The sequence below is a fragment of the Nanorana parkeri genome, unplaced genomic scaffold (genome assembly GCF_000935625.1).
Source record: "Nanorana parkeri isolate BGI_ZX_2015 unplaced genomic scaffold, ASM93562v1 scaffold38, whole genome shotgun sequence".
NCBI classification, from domain to species: Eukaryota; Metazoa; Chordata; class Amphibia; order Anura; family Dicroglossidae; genus Nanorana; species Nanorana parkeri.
Window position 1 is genome coordinate 1,240,191 of NW_017306306.1, and position 17,766 is coordinate 1,257,956.

Below are 17,766 nucleotides of genomic sequence, written 5' to 3' on the forward strand. Positions count from 1 at the left end.
ACTGTAAGAATTATCAATTGTGTATCACTTGGTAAGTACTTACTTCACAATGGCACAATGTAACAGTACATCCAGATTTTATACTTAACTAACCCATGACCTGAGAGCAATTAACAAGTATAATATTTTACATACAAACCTCAGTGATCATTGCACCGCATTGCTCCAGCACAGTTTTTCAAATCAGTATAATTTCGAATGAAGCCTTCAAATAAAATCATATTGAATCTGGCAGAATGATTCAAATACAATAGCACAGGGGGTGAGGAATCTACTCAAAAGGGTGATAAATAATATATTATGCTCAGCATTACAGACTGTGGAAGATTGACTTTTCTAGCCCCATCCTGGGGCTGTGCAGTGCTGCGCAACAGTACAATATATACTATATTATCGCTGGCTTTCCTAATAATTACAGGAATAGATTGAATATAACAGCGCGGTAACTTTGTAGGTTCTTCTGAAGCAAATGCATTATGTAGCAATACAGATTTTTTTTAACAACTGCCAGAGATCGATATTGCATTCCTGATATAGGCATACATGTATTACCTTCAGTTTCCAATAGAAGCTGACTTTAATGTAGATAAAAGTTCGTGAAGCTTTGTAACAGAATGCTCTTCTATTAGAGATTTTTCAGTTACACATTAATTGTTGCCTTTTAGTCCTTGTATTGGATAATTGCGCTCCGAATTCAACTGGATACTTATTAATTGTGCACTAATAAGAGCAGAATAAGACGTTTTAAAGCTACTTGTATAGAGTTCCTTTGTAGGAGTAACACTTCCGATATAAAGTAATTTCAACTCAGAACACATATTGCAAGTAAATATTAGAATATAGCAACGTCACAAAATCCTTTCCTTGTACCCCCTGATACAGAGGGGCTTCTAAAACGATCGCAAGCTTAGCAAGATAATGCAACCCAACAAAAACGATATTAAACGGCAAGACAAGAGGAAAAGGTTAAAAAAAAAGTATACAAAATGTCGGTATACACCTTCCAGTTGTCAGCATCGCCTTTGGAATGTACATCATTCATTTTTAGTAATTAATTAATTACATCACATCAGTTATGAAAGTAAATCGTGTGAATTCGTAGTGATACATTTAAAAATAAAAATACAACTGTGAAAACAGTTAAAAAATATGCGCCTATTCTAACACATGCATTGATCAAATATAACAAGACAGTTTATTATTTCTTGTAAATGGAAAGCATACTTTATTGGTCATGGATGTGTATTAAAACACATATATTGAAATAGCTACCGAGCACTGTGGAATAAACACAGTACCTAATGTCCCATATTAAAGGGGCTAATAAGTTATATTATATAAAACATATAGAGAATGTAGTAATAACTAATATATAACTAATAAAAGTAGTGACTAATAAAATAACGTTAAGTTAATACATGTGATGTTTATATTTTCTCTGCACAAATCTTTCAGCCATTAAATGCTGAAATAGGCTCCATGCCATATACTAACAAAAAGTCAGATGCCTGCAAAAACATTATGCCCACTTCAGTTATTTTAATATGGTGTGTTTATAACAGACGTTAAGTGGCATCTTTTTCAGTTTTTAGAGCCATTTTTATAGTGTAATGTCAGAGGAAATGGAAAAAAATATAAAGTGATCTTTTTAATACCTAGCCTTTATACTTTAAGCAATACTCATGATGAGGTGAGATGTGTTGGAATGATTAAATATAGGATTTATGTTTGTCTCACTTATCATGAATTGACCATAAATCAATGTATAAATGCAGATCTGCTGCAATTATGTTGAATGGGTAACAGAGTCAATTGGCATCATGGAGGCAGAAAATGTATACTTTAAAGGAATAGCTTTACTTTTGTCCCAGTTTGTTTACACCAGTTGCCCTAAAGCTGCTTAATTTGTGTTATATGCCAATATGAACATGAACGTGACTTATCTATTCTTACCACCACCCACATCTGCTGCCCCTTTCTGTTAGTCTCTTCTCTAATTTCTAGGCAATTTAAGATTAATTGCTTTGTCTTTCGACTCACAACGTGCAACACTGTATTTCAGTGTACCTCAGTCCATGCAAGATTACTAATTTCCCTCTAGCAGACCTTCCACTTTTACTTCCTTCTGCTTTGGTGTCATTTTGCGGATGACACCAAAATAGGGAGGGTAATAGACACGGACTTAGACACTATAACATTACAGGAGGACCTGGATAAAATAGGGGAGTGGGCATTAATGTGGCAGATGAGGTTTAATGTCGATAAATGCAAAGTAATGCACTTTGGAATTAAAAATAAACAAATGGGTTATACAATTATGGGTATGCCGCTGGGGAAGTCAGAAATGGAGAAGGATTTGGGGGTCATTGTAGACCACAAACTGAAAGGTAGTTTGCAGTGCCAGGCTGCTGTAAACAAAGCTAGCAGGGTCTTGTCCTGTATTAAAAAGGGGATGTATTGCAGGGACAAGTCTATAATTTTGCCACTTTATAGATCATTGGTTCGACCTCATCTGGAGTACGCGGTCCAGTTCTGGTCACCAGTACTAAGAAAAGATGTCCTTGAGTTGGAAAAAGTCCAGCGAAGGGCAACCAAACTAATTAGGGGTATGGAGGACCAGAGCTACGAGACAAGGCTACTAAATTTAAACATGTTCACATTAGAGGTGAGGAGATTAAGGGGGGATATGATTTCCATGTACAAAATGTTCAATGGTGGTAGCAACATTAGCGATAAACTGTTTAAAATTAACTCCGTTACAAAAACTAGAGGCCATCACCTAAAATTGGTGGAAAAAAAATTCCAGCACAAGGGGCAAAGGGGGTTCTTCACAGTAAGATCAGTTAGGGTCTGGAACTCACTGCCACAGGCGGTGATTTCAGCAAATAATGTGGAATTGTTCAAGAAACTTTTGGACGATTTCTTAAGGGACCGTAATATACAGGGGTACGCGTAATATACAGGGGTACGGGTACTCCTAGAATGAGATCCTAATAGGTTGGACTTGATGGACTAATGTCTTTATTCAACCTCAAATACTATGTAACTATGTAACTTTCCTCCAGTTTGAAAGGGTTTAAACTAGGGATGCACCGATACAATTTTTTCAAGTACAAGTACTGATACTTGTCCAAGTCCTCACAGATACAATACATTTTTGTTTTTTGTCATATGACAGTTTTTCTAAAACAATACAGACTGATAATTTAGGACAGTGGTGGAGCACCAGAGCCAGGTCCCAGCTGCAACCGCTACAACCGCTACAACCCTGGTAGTTCTCATGAAAATGCCAAGTATCAGCACTGGTATCTGAACTGGTATCTGAACATCCTTAGTTTAAACAGTACCTTAAAATCCACCTCTGAAATATCACTTGCCAATCTTCCATCTCAAGTCCCTAAGTAACAAACCCCTACGAGTCCCAGATACTGAATTCTCTTTTATTTATGTTTCTCCACTTTGTAAAGTGTTGGGTACAACCCTCTTCTCTTCTTTTGTCTTGTTTCTGTTCATTTTTTTTTGTAATTTGTTAAATATAACATGAGCTCATTAAAAATAGAGAATATTAGGAATGATAAAAAAATAATTCTAACAATCAAACAGAATATATGCATCAAAGATGTCCAAGCACAAAGATAGTTGACCTAGCATGCCAGGGCTATTTCCCTAAGCAAAGCCTTCTGAACTGTACAGAAACCTGAGTGCAATGAGTGTAGTGTAGTCCTATGTTTTTTAAATGCCAATTCCACCAAAAAAGTGACATTCAACACTTGGGAGAGTGACCTGATGAATGGATACATCTCTTGGAGACTCCTATGGCAAGGTACCCCAATTATTTCTTCATTCTACATTATTGGGAATCTATCTGAGATGCCATCATTTGGATATAGTGCAGCAGTTGGGTGGAACTTTGGATTCTGGTGGCAAAAATCACAGAAACACATTAAAAGTAGGGATGCACCGATACTTTAAAAAAAAAGAGAGGGTGTTTATACCCAGAGCACCAAACCCAATTTTAATTAAACCCTAGAATAGGGTAGATTTGTTGACAAATGACTCTCAAAACGGCCCTCAACTGTTTGGCAGAACAGAAAAAAGATTGTGAAATGATCGAATGGGGATCAAATCGAAGTACAGTATTAATGAGGGTCGGAGAGTCACAATGTTGTACAAAATAGTATAAATTTATTGATTAAAAATCTTGGTCATTATGTACACACCATTTAGCCACTACTTATTGCTCACTAAAAAAAGTTGTTGCAACACCCCACACTTACATACCAAAAAACATGCACTCTAGGACGGGCTGATCAGCATTTGTAAATGATACCGGTTAAGCTCAAGTTCATTGAGAAAACAGCGCTGAAAAAATGGAAAACAATATGTAGCTCAAAAATGAGATTCAATGTAACTGTTTAGCCTTGGATACTCCTTTATAGTATTTCAGTAGGTCAATCCAAAAATGGTATGTATGTATGTATGGTATGGTATCACGAACCGGGAAGTCTAGTGCCTGACATGCAGGTGGCTAGTCAGCTTAACGTCCACCTGCTGTATGGTATCACAAACCGGGAAGTCTAGTGCCTGGCATGCAGGTGGTTAGTCAGCTTAATGTCCACTATTGTCGCATGACAATAAACAAAAATATATCAGTACTCGTACTTGGAAGTACTTGGACAAGTATCAGTACTTGTACTCACAAAACTAGTATGGGTGCATCCCTTTATTTTTATTTATAAAAACAAAATCATACATTAAACAGAGATGTACAAATCCCAGGAGCTCCATGTGCTCCTTACAAATGACAGCTGCCTCCTAACTTTTGAATTTTTCTCTAGTCTAGTCTTGGAGCTGGAAAAGTATCTGTACTTGTACTTGTACCGAGTACTGTACCTGGTATTGGTGCATCCCTAATTAAAAGCATTACATTTTATGTTTCTATCAACCACACTAAGCTGAAATACCAGCTTGGAGTATGAAAGAATTACAGGTGAATAAAATACTTTATATTTTTCAGCTAAATGATATAAATTGATGGTGTTATAATGTATCACCAAACCAGGGAGATTTTTCTTATATGTTTTTCCGTTTCTCTTCCAGGGCACTTAATGGGCAAAAAAAGTATAGAAGAATATCCTTATCTGTATGACGGCGTTGAGAGGGCTTCGGCAACGGGGTACATGGAAGGGGACAAGCCAATGAATGGAGCTCAGTGGAAAGAAGCTCTTATTACCTTACTGAGAATGATAGAGTCAAGTGACAACAGAAATTCCCAGCCAATGAGAGATTTTAACCTTTACAACAGGAAGAGCTATGATTCTGAGGACAACGTTAACTACAAAGAGGTAAATGTTTTCATGTATATTTGACTTAAAGTAAACTGAGGGTTTGTTTCATTGCCCATTCCCCTGGTACTTATACTCACCTTCCAGGCTTTCCCCCACCACCATGTGCCCACCAGAGCAAAGTGAAGTGATGCTCTGTGTAAGCTCCTAATTTATCTGGTAAGAGCTTTGATTAGGCTTAGGGACCCAAATTCATATGTAGTGTGAAAGACCCCTTGAAACATAAATTGCTGACATGGTGCAGGAAAACAGGAAAACAGCAAAAAGAAAAAGGAACATACTTAGTGTGGGTGAAAAAAACAATGAGACAGTAGAAAACAAATACAAGAAATACACAGACAGGGTAAACCCATTAAAGAGTCTGTAAAAAGACTATAGGAGGGTTATTCACTAAGCTGTTGAGGGCAGCCAAGTGAATAGCCGAGCCGAAGTGAAGTGAGCCGAAGGGCATTTGGCTATTTACTTCGCCTCTGTACGGCTGATACCAGTCATACATTGACTAAAATCAGCCGTACATCAGCTGCCTTTGGGTGCTGTAGGGGCTATTGTGAATAGCTTGTGGAGCAGCCCTTTGGTTGTACTTCACCGAAGGGCTCTGGTGGCCAAAGTGAGCCGAGGGATCAGCCAAAGCTACGAGTAGATCCTTCAGCTCTTTCTGAATAACCCTCATACGTAATGGGTATAGCACCATGGTGGGTGCTTGGTGTGCTGTGTGAAAATTTTGATAAGAAGAATATTTTGTCTCATTGATGGTCTCTTGTCTCTTTGATGGTCCAATCATAGCTTCAATGTCCAAGATTTTGATAGAAATGCATTGTGTGTTCAAATCTATACAGTCAGCAAGGTGAACCTGATTCTCCCCCAATGGGGACGCCAAGAACACAACATGGCTGAGGTTCTAGCCCTTTTCTCTGTGTTAATAAAAAGCTGTAACTATAATACCTGTAATTTGACTTTAAAGTCCATTTATACCTTTGTAAGTGATTAGCATTTATTGTGGTAATGTAGAGGTACAGTGATGATGTATATGCGTGTGCATTTTCATGTCTCACATTGCTGGCTTTGTTCATTTTTATAAACTTTTCATTAGGCCAGAATCCTACAAATTCAAAATTTTCTCCACAGAAAATTCAGTCTGACACCGGGGTCAGATTGTAAAGCAGGGTGTAAACATTTGCCCCCCCTCCCTGTGATTCTGTGTAACACAATCACTAAACACCAGCTCTGCCTTTGCACACAATACACTGTCCGGGAGGGGAGGGGTGTTACTAATGAATGGGGTGTGGAGAACTTGGAAAGAGCTCAGTTGTAGTAGACACAGATTGCTTGCAAAACACAGAGGCAGCCATTTCCATGAGGATATGAAGAGGAAAGCTAACAAAAAAACGTAAGTTTCTGTGTTCATATACATCAGCGGCATATGCCTGCTTCATGTGAACTTGGTGTACATTGCTGGCATATGTTTGTTTAAAAATACCTCTGTAAAGGTGGAAATAGACTTAAATGGAAACCATGAGTATGAGTATAATGAAGGATACTGTATGTATGCAGATAGGACTTCTAACTCTGATTTTTATGATCTGCATAAAAGCATCAGCATCCCATGCCCTCATGACAAAACATTGCATAGCATGCAAGGTTTTGGAATAAGGGTGGGGGGTGGGGGGCTTAATGTAATATATGAACCTTGCCTTTGAGTGCATGGTCAGCTTTAAAGTATAGAGGCCAATGCGACAACATAGCTGCCAGACAAGTATTTTTTTCATAAATAGTGCAGCAGTGCAAGCCACCATATTTCTGTGATGACAAGCTTACTTTAAGTATATTAAAGTGAAATAAAATCCTAACCCTTGCAGTGGGACATCCCCTGTACTGGAAGGGTTAAGTGTTCATTTTGCCTAGGATTCTAACATAACACAGTTATACTAACTCAAACCCCATTCCCGGCTGGCTCCTGCACCGCTCCCTGCAGCCTGTCTCATCCTTCACTCCAACAATGTTAATTCCCTCGGCATCCTCACGTTTTATACACTGTATTAGGATACTTTGATTTCGGTACTTGTCGATACCGAATACCGATACCAGGTACTTCTGCTGACATGGGTCCTTGTGGCGTGGATAATGACGACGGAATAATTCCGTCATTGGTCCTTAAAGGGTTAAGCAAAACAAATCTGACTTTTTACCAGTATAAATTAATTCCTGATTGCATACTGAAAGTAAAATGTTTGTTTTAATAACATTTAATTACAAAAATGGCTTGCACAGCAATGTGTTCCATACATTTGTAAAGAAACCAGGGGCTTCCTTTAAACCTGTAAAGCCATTATCTAATTTGATGAAAATAATATGGACCAGATAATGTCACCTTGTTTGTACCTTTTTGGCTATAATTATCCTGGTTGGAATTCCATTTTTAAAGCAGGGTTTTTGGGGTTTCTGGAGCACCAGGGAGATTTATGCTACATTGCAACCATATAATTCATTTGATTACTTGTAAATTCCTTGGTGGACTCCCTGCCTGGATGGGCTTGGGGCATTTTTGCCCCTTTAATAAAATAATTCTGGCAGTAGTTGCTGGTAAACCAGGAAACAGAATACTGCAGCACCCACTATATCTTCACGGTTCTCCAAGTGGAGTCTTTTGCCTTGTCAGACCCAGACTTACAGGGTTTTTCACTAAAGGGTGAAGAGTTTAAGGAGGCAGGAGAAGTGAACAATCTAGGACAACATAGCTGAACTGGAAAGTGAGCTGAATTGGAGAATTTTTACAAATCAGCTATGACGTCCTAGATTGTTCACTTCTCCTGCCTTCTCCAAACTCTTCACCCTTCTGTGAATGTAAATAATTGTGTATGTATAGCCAAAAATTGTCTTTTTTATTTTGGATAGATTAGAGAAGAGAGAAAACTTCTATCGGCTTATATTTTGCTCTCACTAGTGAGACTTACCTTTACTTCCTGTCCTAGAGATGCAACAGGAAATGAGATTATATCTCTATAAAATGAGGGGGATTCCCATCTAGAGACATTGTCACCAAAACATTTTTATCCCTTTGATGATTTTCTTTCACCTCTTGCTCTGCTGACAGCTCAAAAATGTTGTATTTCCCACCTCTATTTTCCATCTCAGTGATAATGGCCACCAAACACATGGGTTGCCTTCACATAGATAAACTTTGAAGCGCACGTCAAGACAAAATAATAAAAAAAAGTAATACATTTCTGAAATACATTTACCTTTGTTTTTTTCCCTTTAAAAACCCTGCAAGCACAGCCAAACAACTGTTGATCTTCCAGAAATGCGCTTAGCTTATCGTTTTATATCAGCATTTTTGTAAACTGAATGTTGTCACCCCTGCTCAGTTTTCTTTTACTAAACTACTCAATCCATCCCAGAGTCTTCATCTCTAAAGCATTGAGTTGTAGTTTCCAAGAAAAGAACTTGGAGGGCTAAATATATTTTTACAGATAGTACAGGAAGTGTGCTGAGGACACAGGGCAAGTTTTTTTTATAGTAACAAAACATTTTCAATGGTATAGTCAACAGGCCAAAATGGAGAAAATAAGAAGATTTTGTTGTTAGGGTTTACATACAATTTAACCTTAAACAACGAGAGTGGTTGGAGATGTATGTTTTCTCTGACCACTCTCAGGAACTGGGATCAGCTGCAGTACCATGATCCGGTATGGCCGTTCTTTCTTGCACAAGTACAGGGTGTATAACTGTCTCTTCTTGTAGTCCAATTCAAGGCATCATTTTTAATAGTGAAGGGTGAGAACCTAGGTCAGGTTTTAACTCTGCCTCCATTGGTTTTCCCTCACTTCCTGTTCTGTCTGACACCCATCACCTTAACAGAAAGTGAAGCATCTTCCTTATTGGGGACCAGCAGCAAAAACCCAGCAAAGAAGTTAAACCACCCTACACACAAATCAATCATATGCATTTTTGATGCTGTTGAGCTTTTTCTCTGACACCCAACAACCCCCACATCCCCCAGTTATTATGTTGTACAGAATAAGAATCATAGAAATGTCAATATAAATGGAGCCAATGGTTGTCCTACACAATGGTCAGCTCTGGACACAGAGGTCATAGAAAATAGAAGGCAGAGAAAAAAAACTTTCAGAAACATTTATTTTATTATTTGTTCCATGCAAACGTATGGTGGCATTTTGAAAATGGAGCTAGAAGTTCTTAAAAAACGTTGAAATGACACATTATTAGCAGATGTGTCATTTGTCATAATTGTCTTGTAGTAGTTTAGTTTGTCTTGTGATGTGGTCTTCTGTATCTTGTGAGTGTGATAGTTGATAACTTTGAGTCATACCAGAAGCTTGCCTTTGCCTCAGAACTCAACATGTTTGTGTTTTTCTAGATGCTGGATTACCTGTACCAAATGATGAAGGACAATGCACAAAGCTGAGACCCTGGATGGATGGCACAGTTTGTATCATGGATGAGCTTCTATTCCACAAGCATTTGATTGCCCCGGATAACTGAGATTTTATTTATGTAAACAATATTTTCTGTAAATTATGTACGTTCCTTGTTACAATCTTTCCAACCTCCATAGTTCCCCAAGTACGGACTTACTGGCCTGTTCTGTAAATAATGGTCGAGGAGGGTCTTCCAACTACATAATTATATTTTAGCACCTCTCTGGCAGTTTCATTCCTTTTAGTTTGTAGACACAATATATTTTGACATTCACAATAAAAATACAAATAAAAATGTTGTGGAGTATTTAATTACTTGTTCCGACCAAGTGAAGCCTTCCACGCACAACATTTTGCGAAAAATTCTTGTGTAGTATATAACCGAAAATGTAAATCTTATACTACTCTGTCTGAGGAGTGATTAGAGTTGGGTGGACCTTAAAGTGAACCTGTTTCCAGGCTTTCAACCCTCAGACCTAAACTCTTAAAATAAATAAATTGCTAGGAAGTAGAGTCTTTTGGCAGAAGAGATATGCAGACAGTGAAGTGGACATTCCCAACTCATTCCCGGCATCTGTAAGATGCTGAGAATCCAGCCAGCTACCAGGACAATGTAACTCCAGGAGTTACATCATCATTGGCATCAGGAAGAGGACTAGGGGAAGGCATAGAAGTGAGCAGGGGAGTCCCGAGGCCGGGTGTCACCTGGAGTGGAGACCAGGTGACACCCCGCCGTAACATCATCGCGCATGCGTGTGACGTCGCCACGCGCGTGTGCAAAGATGTCATCTTTGTGACGCCTGCCAGCGGCTATCTTGGTGATGGACGCCGGCAGAGAGAGGAGGCGCCGGGTCCCCTCCTCTCTCCTGACATTGTCGGGCTCTCGGTCCATAACCGAGTGCCCGACATTTCATAGGGGGTGACACCAAAATGACTGTCAGTCATTTTGGTGTCACCCCTCCAATGGTGGCACCCGGGTGCGGGCTGCACCCCCCTTGTGACGCCACTGCAAGTGAGTAAGGGTGCAAAATGCACAAGTAGGCTATGCATACTTGCACATTCTGGTGAGCGCCCATCCACCCTGAAAACTAAGGCTCTGCTTTAACAAGCAGCAAATGAGCTTTAAAACAAGCCCTCACTGACCTCCACAGTTGCAGGCACAGTGGAGTAATTCATCCTCAATGATCACAGCAGAAACCCTGAAACTGTTCAAGTAATTATCTTAGTAACTCAGCTACCAACTCCCATCAGTGACTCAAAAGCTTTCCAGCCTCCTATTCTCTTATACAAATGCAGAACAGGAGCTCTGGGAGAGGTATTGGAGGGAGCTAAACTGCTGAGAGAGCCCATTTGAAGGACTTCAGTGCTTATACTGTGAATTTTGAGGATGATTTGCTCCAGAGTGCTATGAAGCCACAGAGATCAATGATGGGTTTCTTAAGAACTATTTACTGCTTGTTAAGAACATGAAAATACTTGAATGCCAGCCCTGACCATGACTACAGGTTCACTGTAATACTGAATTATCTAGTCAATGTTAAATGGTCAGTCCACCCAACTGATATTTCACTGTACAAGAGTTCCCAGAGATTCCCACTGTACAAGAGTTGCACACCCGCCATTATGAGGGGTTCTCACTCTCCTTGCTTTATATTTAATTTATACTAGATTATGGGCAATGTAACAAGAGGAGCTAGAACACACAAAGGTGAATGGGAACAGACAAGACTCCTAGGTGGACAAGAACAGAGTCAGGGAGATCTTGCTGTTGGAGTATCGAAGACATATCAAACGAGGAGCTGACTCAACCCACTTGGCCTACATCTGTAAATATCACTTTTGATGGGCTGACGCTTTAAAACGGTTCTCCATGCAGTTTTAAATGTACTGATATAATGAAGATGCATAGGCACCTATATAAATTTTGTTATCACACCTGTTTCAGTATCAGTGCCTTTAGGGCCCATTCATACTGCTGCATTACGGTAATACGCATGTTACTGCAATTCACAATGAGGCAATTTATGTTCAATAGCACCCTGATGCATTACATGGTCACATATGCACTACAGTACACCAGAACACATGGTAACACACTCCCATGCATTGTAGGGTGCTGCGTTGACAAAAATGGTGCACCTCTGATTGTTTGGACAATTTGGTACGTTGGCAGGCTGACATAATGCAACACACATTAATACCTGCAAAAAGGCGCATTAACGTGAGTTAATGCAACGCACCAGGGCATCAAGGTGTGAATGGATCCTAAAGGACCTGTGAGAACTTTGGTTGGTTGTTAGGGACCTTACTGCTTTTAGACCAGAAAGGTACACTGGGATTCGTTCCCCCTGGAGTTCTCACAAGGTTTCCTTAGGTGCTTGAACATGGCTTAACTGAGCTGTATGAGCACCAAGGGGGCCTTGAATGCCCAGTGTGTTCCAATGTGTGTAGTGCTCACCCCCGAAGGAGCCGCAGAGTATTTCGGGTTCTTCTGTCCCACACCTAGATAGACCGCCCAGACTGGACCCACAGCACACCAACACACCTTATGGATTTCTTTGATGAAGGTTTTACTGAGAAGACTGTATCCTATTATTACAGATAACAAGACATAATAAACCAAGTCAGGAATGGGTATGCATGCAATGTCACACATTCAAGTATTCCAACTCTCCCTCAGCTGCAGCTAAACTGACTAGAGGTAATACTGCTTGACAGTAGCTAGCCGGGAAGACAAAGTCTAAGTCCAAAATATACCCTGGTCTCAGTGCTACTGGCAGCAGTGGTTATTAGACTAGCCGGCGTTGAGGCCCAAAGTTCTGCATGCAAAGACAGTTTTTAATTCAGTGGATAACATAGACACCGGCACTCCAGGTAATGAATCAATAGCGTCTGTTTATTGACGCATGAACTCATTTTGCCTGATGAAGGGGATCCTGTGAGACCCCGAAACGTTGCTTTTTGATGCATTGTGCTATGTTTCAGGCGGAAGGTGGGAAGGTCTTTCCTTAAGCCACCACCTCCCCATTGATGATGTGGATTCTTCCTATTGGCTATCCAACAGCAGAATACTTGCAAGATCCTGACTGAAGACTTTATTACAGAAGAGGCACCAGAAAGAGTCACTTGAAGATCAGTAAAAAAAAGTATGTTGACATTTCCTGAAGGATGGCAATGGCAACCTCTACATTTCTCTCATTGCAGACTTCTGTTTAAGAAGAACTCCAGGAAAACGTTTTCTTAACCCTTGCACTGGGGCTACCCTGCAATACAAGGGTTAACTGCTCGCTTTTGTCTAGGTTCAAAAACAACAAAGTTATGCTCACCTGAAGCTCCAAGTCACCCTTCTGTCCTTCCAGCCTAGCTCCTCATCTGCTGCAGTATTGGGATTTTCCTCAGCAACCTCACGTCTATACACTTTATATAGGATGGGATTATTTACGGGACCTTAGACCACTGCAGCGGAGGGGGGTAGAGGCTCCAGGTACCAGTCTAAGAACAAGCCAGCTCGGAGAATCGGGTGAGTATAACTTTTTTTTTTAAACCTAGACAAAAAGTAACAGTTAACCTTTGCAGTACTGGGGTAGCACCACTTAAGGGTTAATCAGATTTTTTTTTTCTGGAGTTCTTCTTTAAAAGAAAATCGCCTTAATAGCCTTGGCCTTTAGAAGTGGAAACTCTCAATTTTTGTTCATTGTGTGCAGTAAGTGCTACTTGTGTACTGTCACTTTAAATGTTTAATTTCCATTTTCTTTTGCACCGTTTGATTTTTTTTCCTTCTCAGATGTAAATGTAAAATAAGAAGGATGAGCCACCATTTTATTGGAACGAGAAGCGGCCAAGCATAGATGAAATGGGCTTTAGAATCCCCTAGGGGCCATTTAAAGTGTAACAAGCCCAAGAACAAACATGTAATATATTGCAGCTATTTTACACTTATCGAACAGATAAAACCAAATGCTTTCAGTGGTATGTTTAACAGTGCAAAAGGGAGCAAACAAGAGAAGTTCAAATAAGAGTTACATGCAGTTTAAAGGTACAGTCCACTTTTGTGAAAAAAATAAAATAAATGCACAATATTAATAAAAGAAAAAAATAAGCATTTATCATTGTTTTGCATTGGAGCCAGGATGAGTAGATCATGGGTCCAATGCTCTGACTCCTGCAGACTCTCCCTCCTGTCCAGAGGTGTATCTGCTATTAAATGTGCCTATGGCGTCCCACCCAGCTCCTGGCAACCATTGACATCACTGGTTGCCAGGAGCTTCGTGGGATGCCTGCCAGAGCGGAACAAAGTCAGCTGGCTCAGGGGGGTCGGTGAACTTTCTGTGGTGCCTCCCCTTCCAGTGGTGCCCAGGGCATGTGCCATATGTGCCACGCCCTGGATACGCCACTGCTTTGGTCCATGTCCGTACCTCGGTACAAATATTCAGTAACATGAATGGGAGGAAGAATGAATGGACTACAAGAGACATATCTGCACTTGTGTTCCACTAAGAACTACAAGTCCCTCTGCCGCGGAGTTTGATTGGACTTTTCTCTTTTGGAGTTTCTCTATTCACAGATCCTGTCAAAGGATGAATGGATGTCAAAGGATGAATGGATGCAATAGCTGTGTGGTTGGAGCCACACACAGTTGAGCTGAATTTAAATAAGAGCATCAACCTGCAGTGGGAAAAACCCTGCAATTCAGGTAAGTAGGGAGGGAGGTGGGATAGGATTAGAGGGGTGATGATGTGACCATGTTTCATGTTACACCTTAAACATGGGTGTAACATGAAACATGGTCCAACAGGTAAACTTAGCCTTTAAAGCCAATTGCACCATTTAAAATCACCAAAACAAAATGAATTTCCTCATTGACATGATTGCTTTTTGCCAAAATTTTGGGAAAATGATAAATCTCGATTTCGCTTATCCCTATTAGGAAAAATGATATAAGAGAGAGGAACTAATAGTAATGTAGTGCACCACAACACACAATAAATTGTGTTGCATCACATACATTAAAGTTTTATTGTGTGAATGGGCTCTAATTCTCCTTAAAAAAAAAATCCCTTCCTATAACCGTAACCCTCACTGCAACCCCAACAGTAACCTTCCCTGTAACCCTAACCCTTCCTGTAACCCTAACACTAACCCTTATTGTAAACCCTAACACTAACCCATCCTGTAACCCCACCACCACCTTCCCTGTAACTCTAATACCAACCCTCCCTTCAACCATATCCCTTATTTAAATTCCAACATTAACCTTCCCTGTAACTTTTTTCTTCCTAGTAACCCCAAAGCTAACCTTCCCTGTAATCCCAACACTAACCCACCCTGTAACACCAACACTAACTAACCCTGTGACCCTAAAACTAACCCTTCCTGTAACCCTAACACTAACTCTCCCTGTAACCCCAAAACTTACCCTCCCTGTAACTCTAGCACCAACCCTCCCTTCAACCATAGCACTTAATCTAATTCCAACACTAACATTCCCTGTAACCCTAACCCTCCCTGCAACCCCAACACTAACCCTTCCTGTAACCCCAACCCTAACCCTCCCTGTAACCCTAACACTAACCCTCCCTGCAACCCCAACACTAACCCTTCCTGTAACCCTAACACTAACCCTCCCTGTAACCCTAACTCTCCCTGTAACCCCACTACCACCTTCCCTGTAACTCTAACACCAACCATCCCTTCAACCATAGCACTTAATCTAATTCCAACATTAACCTTTCCTGTAACTCTAACCTTCCTAGTAACCCCAACAGAAATCCTTACTTTAACTCTAACAATAACTCTCCCTGTAACCCCAACACTAACCCTCCCTATAACCAGGGCTGGATTTCCCACAAGGCCTTGAGGCAGCAGGGAGTAGAGGGGCAGCAGGGGTGTGGAATTCCTATCTACCGATGCCCAGGACATGCACTTCTGGGCACCGGGCGGGTAGTTGTTTTCTACATTTAGCCCTGCTATGGGCAAGCAGAGCTAAATGTACAGCGGGGAAGCCGCCACTCATTCTGTATAAGTGATGTCGGTGATGTTGCTGAGATCACTTGTATGAAGCCTGCAGGTCTGCCATTCTTCCGGGGGGTTGGAGGGTAGGGGGCGCATTGAGGAACCTGGCCTTGGGGCAGCAGAGAGAGTAAATCTGGCCCTGTCTATAACCCTAACACTATCCCTCCCTGTAACCCTAACAATAACCCTACCTGTAAGTCTAACACTAACCCTCCCTGTAACTCACTCTCCTGCAATGGAATCCCTTATGCTGCTGTCAAACTTTCCCTCTGCTAAAGAAAAAAACAAGTTCTGGCACCAGAATTTACTATGTTGCTCTCTCTATGTTTACCCCATGGTTTTGCACTGGATGAGCTCCCTATTACACTTACACTGAGTGGCCAGATTATTATGACCACCTGACGTTTGTAGGCAAATTAGCTATAATTTTGCGCTGAAGTTGCTAGAGGGCCAGACCATTATAAATAGGGAAGCAGGTTGTTTACCACGACAGTAGAAGTGATTTGTTTCTGAAGATACGGGTAAACAACGCGATTTAACAGCCTTTGAACGTGGGATGATTGTTGGCGCTCGGAGCCATGGAGCGAGTATCAGCAAAACAGCAGAATTCGTTAAATGTTCAAGAGCAGCTGTTGTTAAAGTGTTTAAAGACTGGGCTGTCAGCCGAAAATCTGGGTCTGAACGTGCGAATTGTGGCCGTCAGCGACTAGTCAATGTTAGGGCAGAACGGAGAGTGGCAAGACTGGTACAAGACAACAGAGGGCAACAGTGCAGTGTCAGATTCCTCGCATCACCTTTCATCATCTCGTGGAGTCACGAGGCGGCCCAACGAAGTCATCTCGTGGAGTCATCTGTTGGCCCAACGAAGTACTGACGGGGTGGTCATAATAATCTGGCCACTCAGTGTATATTATGTAATTAGTGTTGTTTGGCAGATTATATTTTACTGCTACAAAAAACTTGTCAACACGTGCTGCTTGTTAATCATTTTTCGAAATTCTGCAGAATCATTCAGATATGACTGGCCTGTTATATATCAAATACAATAATAAAGGACGTCAATGTTTCTCTCACTGTGTGACACCATCAGGTGTTTAATGTGAAACTCCAGCCCAAGGGGTACAACTGTTGTCTGAGCGTATTTCTCACATTCTGTCCTGGCGACCACCTACAGTATGTTATCAATACAGTTAGGATGCAGCAATAAAATCTAATGTGATGTATTTCTTCGAGTCTATTGAAATTTTGTTAAAACTACAATAAATTAGAGGATCGGTGTAATACTTGTCATCTTTTTCCCATTGCAGTATCCCAGATCATGGGACACATTAGCATGGAGTTTGTATATCCCCCCCCCTTGTTCATGCAGTTTTCCTGTTTTTCTGGTTTCCTCCTGCAGTGCATAAACACAACATTGTTGATGCACTAAACTAAAGCTGGTTGTACACTGTAATATTTTCTTTGTTCAACATTGTACATTTAAAATTGCGTCGGCCGGCCCGCACTGGCTGCAAACAGACTCCTGTCTCCTCGAGATACAAGACCGATGTCAGCTAGCCCCGCCCTTGACGCGTTTCGTTACTTGGCGTTCTCAGGGGGTAGCTGCTATACCTATACGTGCTACCCTCTGAGGACGTCAAGTGACGAAACGCCGTTTGTTCTAAGCTAATTGCAATCTGCTGAAGGACGTTTTTTGTTTGTTTTCACTCACTTAAAAGTATTGTATCTTGTTTGTTACCACAAATTATTATCGTTTTTCACTTCCAGCACATTTGTTGATATTTATTGTGTCACTATGTATCTATTTCACTTGATTTTGACACTTGATTTATGTTTTTGCTAATAGAATCCACACTAGGGGATAGTTCACGGTGTGTGATATTTATCATATTGATTACCATAACTGGTTCTTATATTTAAACACCGATTATACGTTTATATTTCAACACATTCATATATTTATTTCATTA

General features: G+C 40.6%; 1 protein-coding gene across 1 annotated transcript in view; it reads left to right on the forward strand.

The window, feature by feature from the left end:
* Positions 1 to 10,079, forward strand: part of GRP (gastrin releasing peptide) — an 11,558-nt gene extending 1,479 nt beyond the window's left edge. Inside the window, exons 2-3 of the mRNA XM_018570465.1 lie at positions 5,101 to 5,345; positions 9,724 to 10,079. Of these exons, the coding sequence (XP_018425967.1) occupies positions 5,101 to 5,345; positions 9,724 to 9,771 (293 nt within the window). The 3' untranslated portion in view covers positions 9,772 to 10,079. The remainder of the gene's footprint in view (positions 1 to 5,100; positions 5,346 to 9,723) is intronic.
* The last annotated feature ends 7,687 nt before the right edge of the window (positions 10,080 to 17,766 follow it).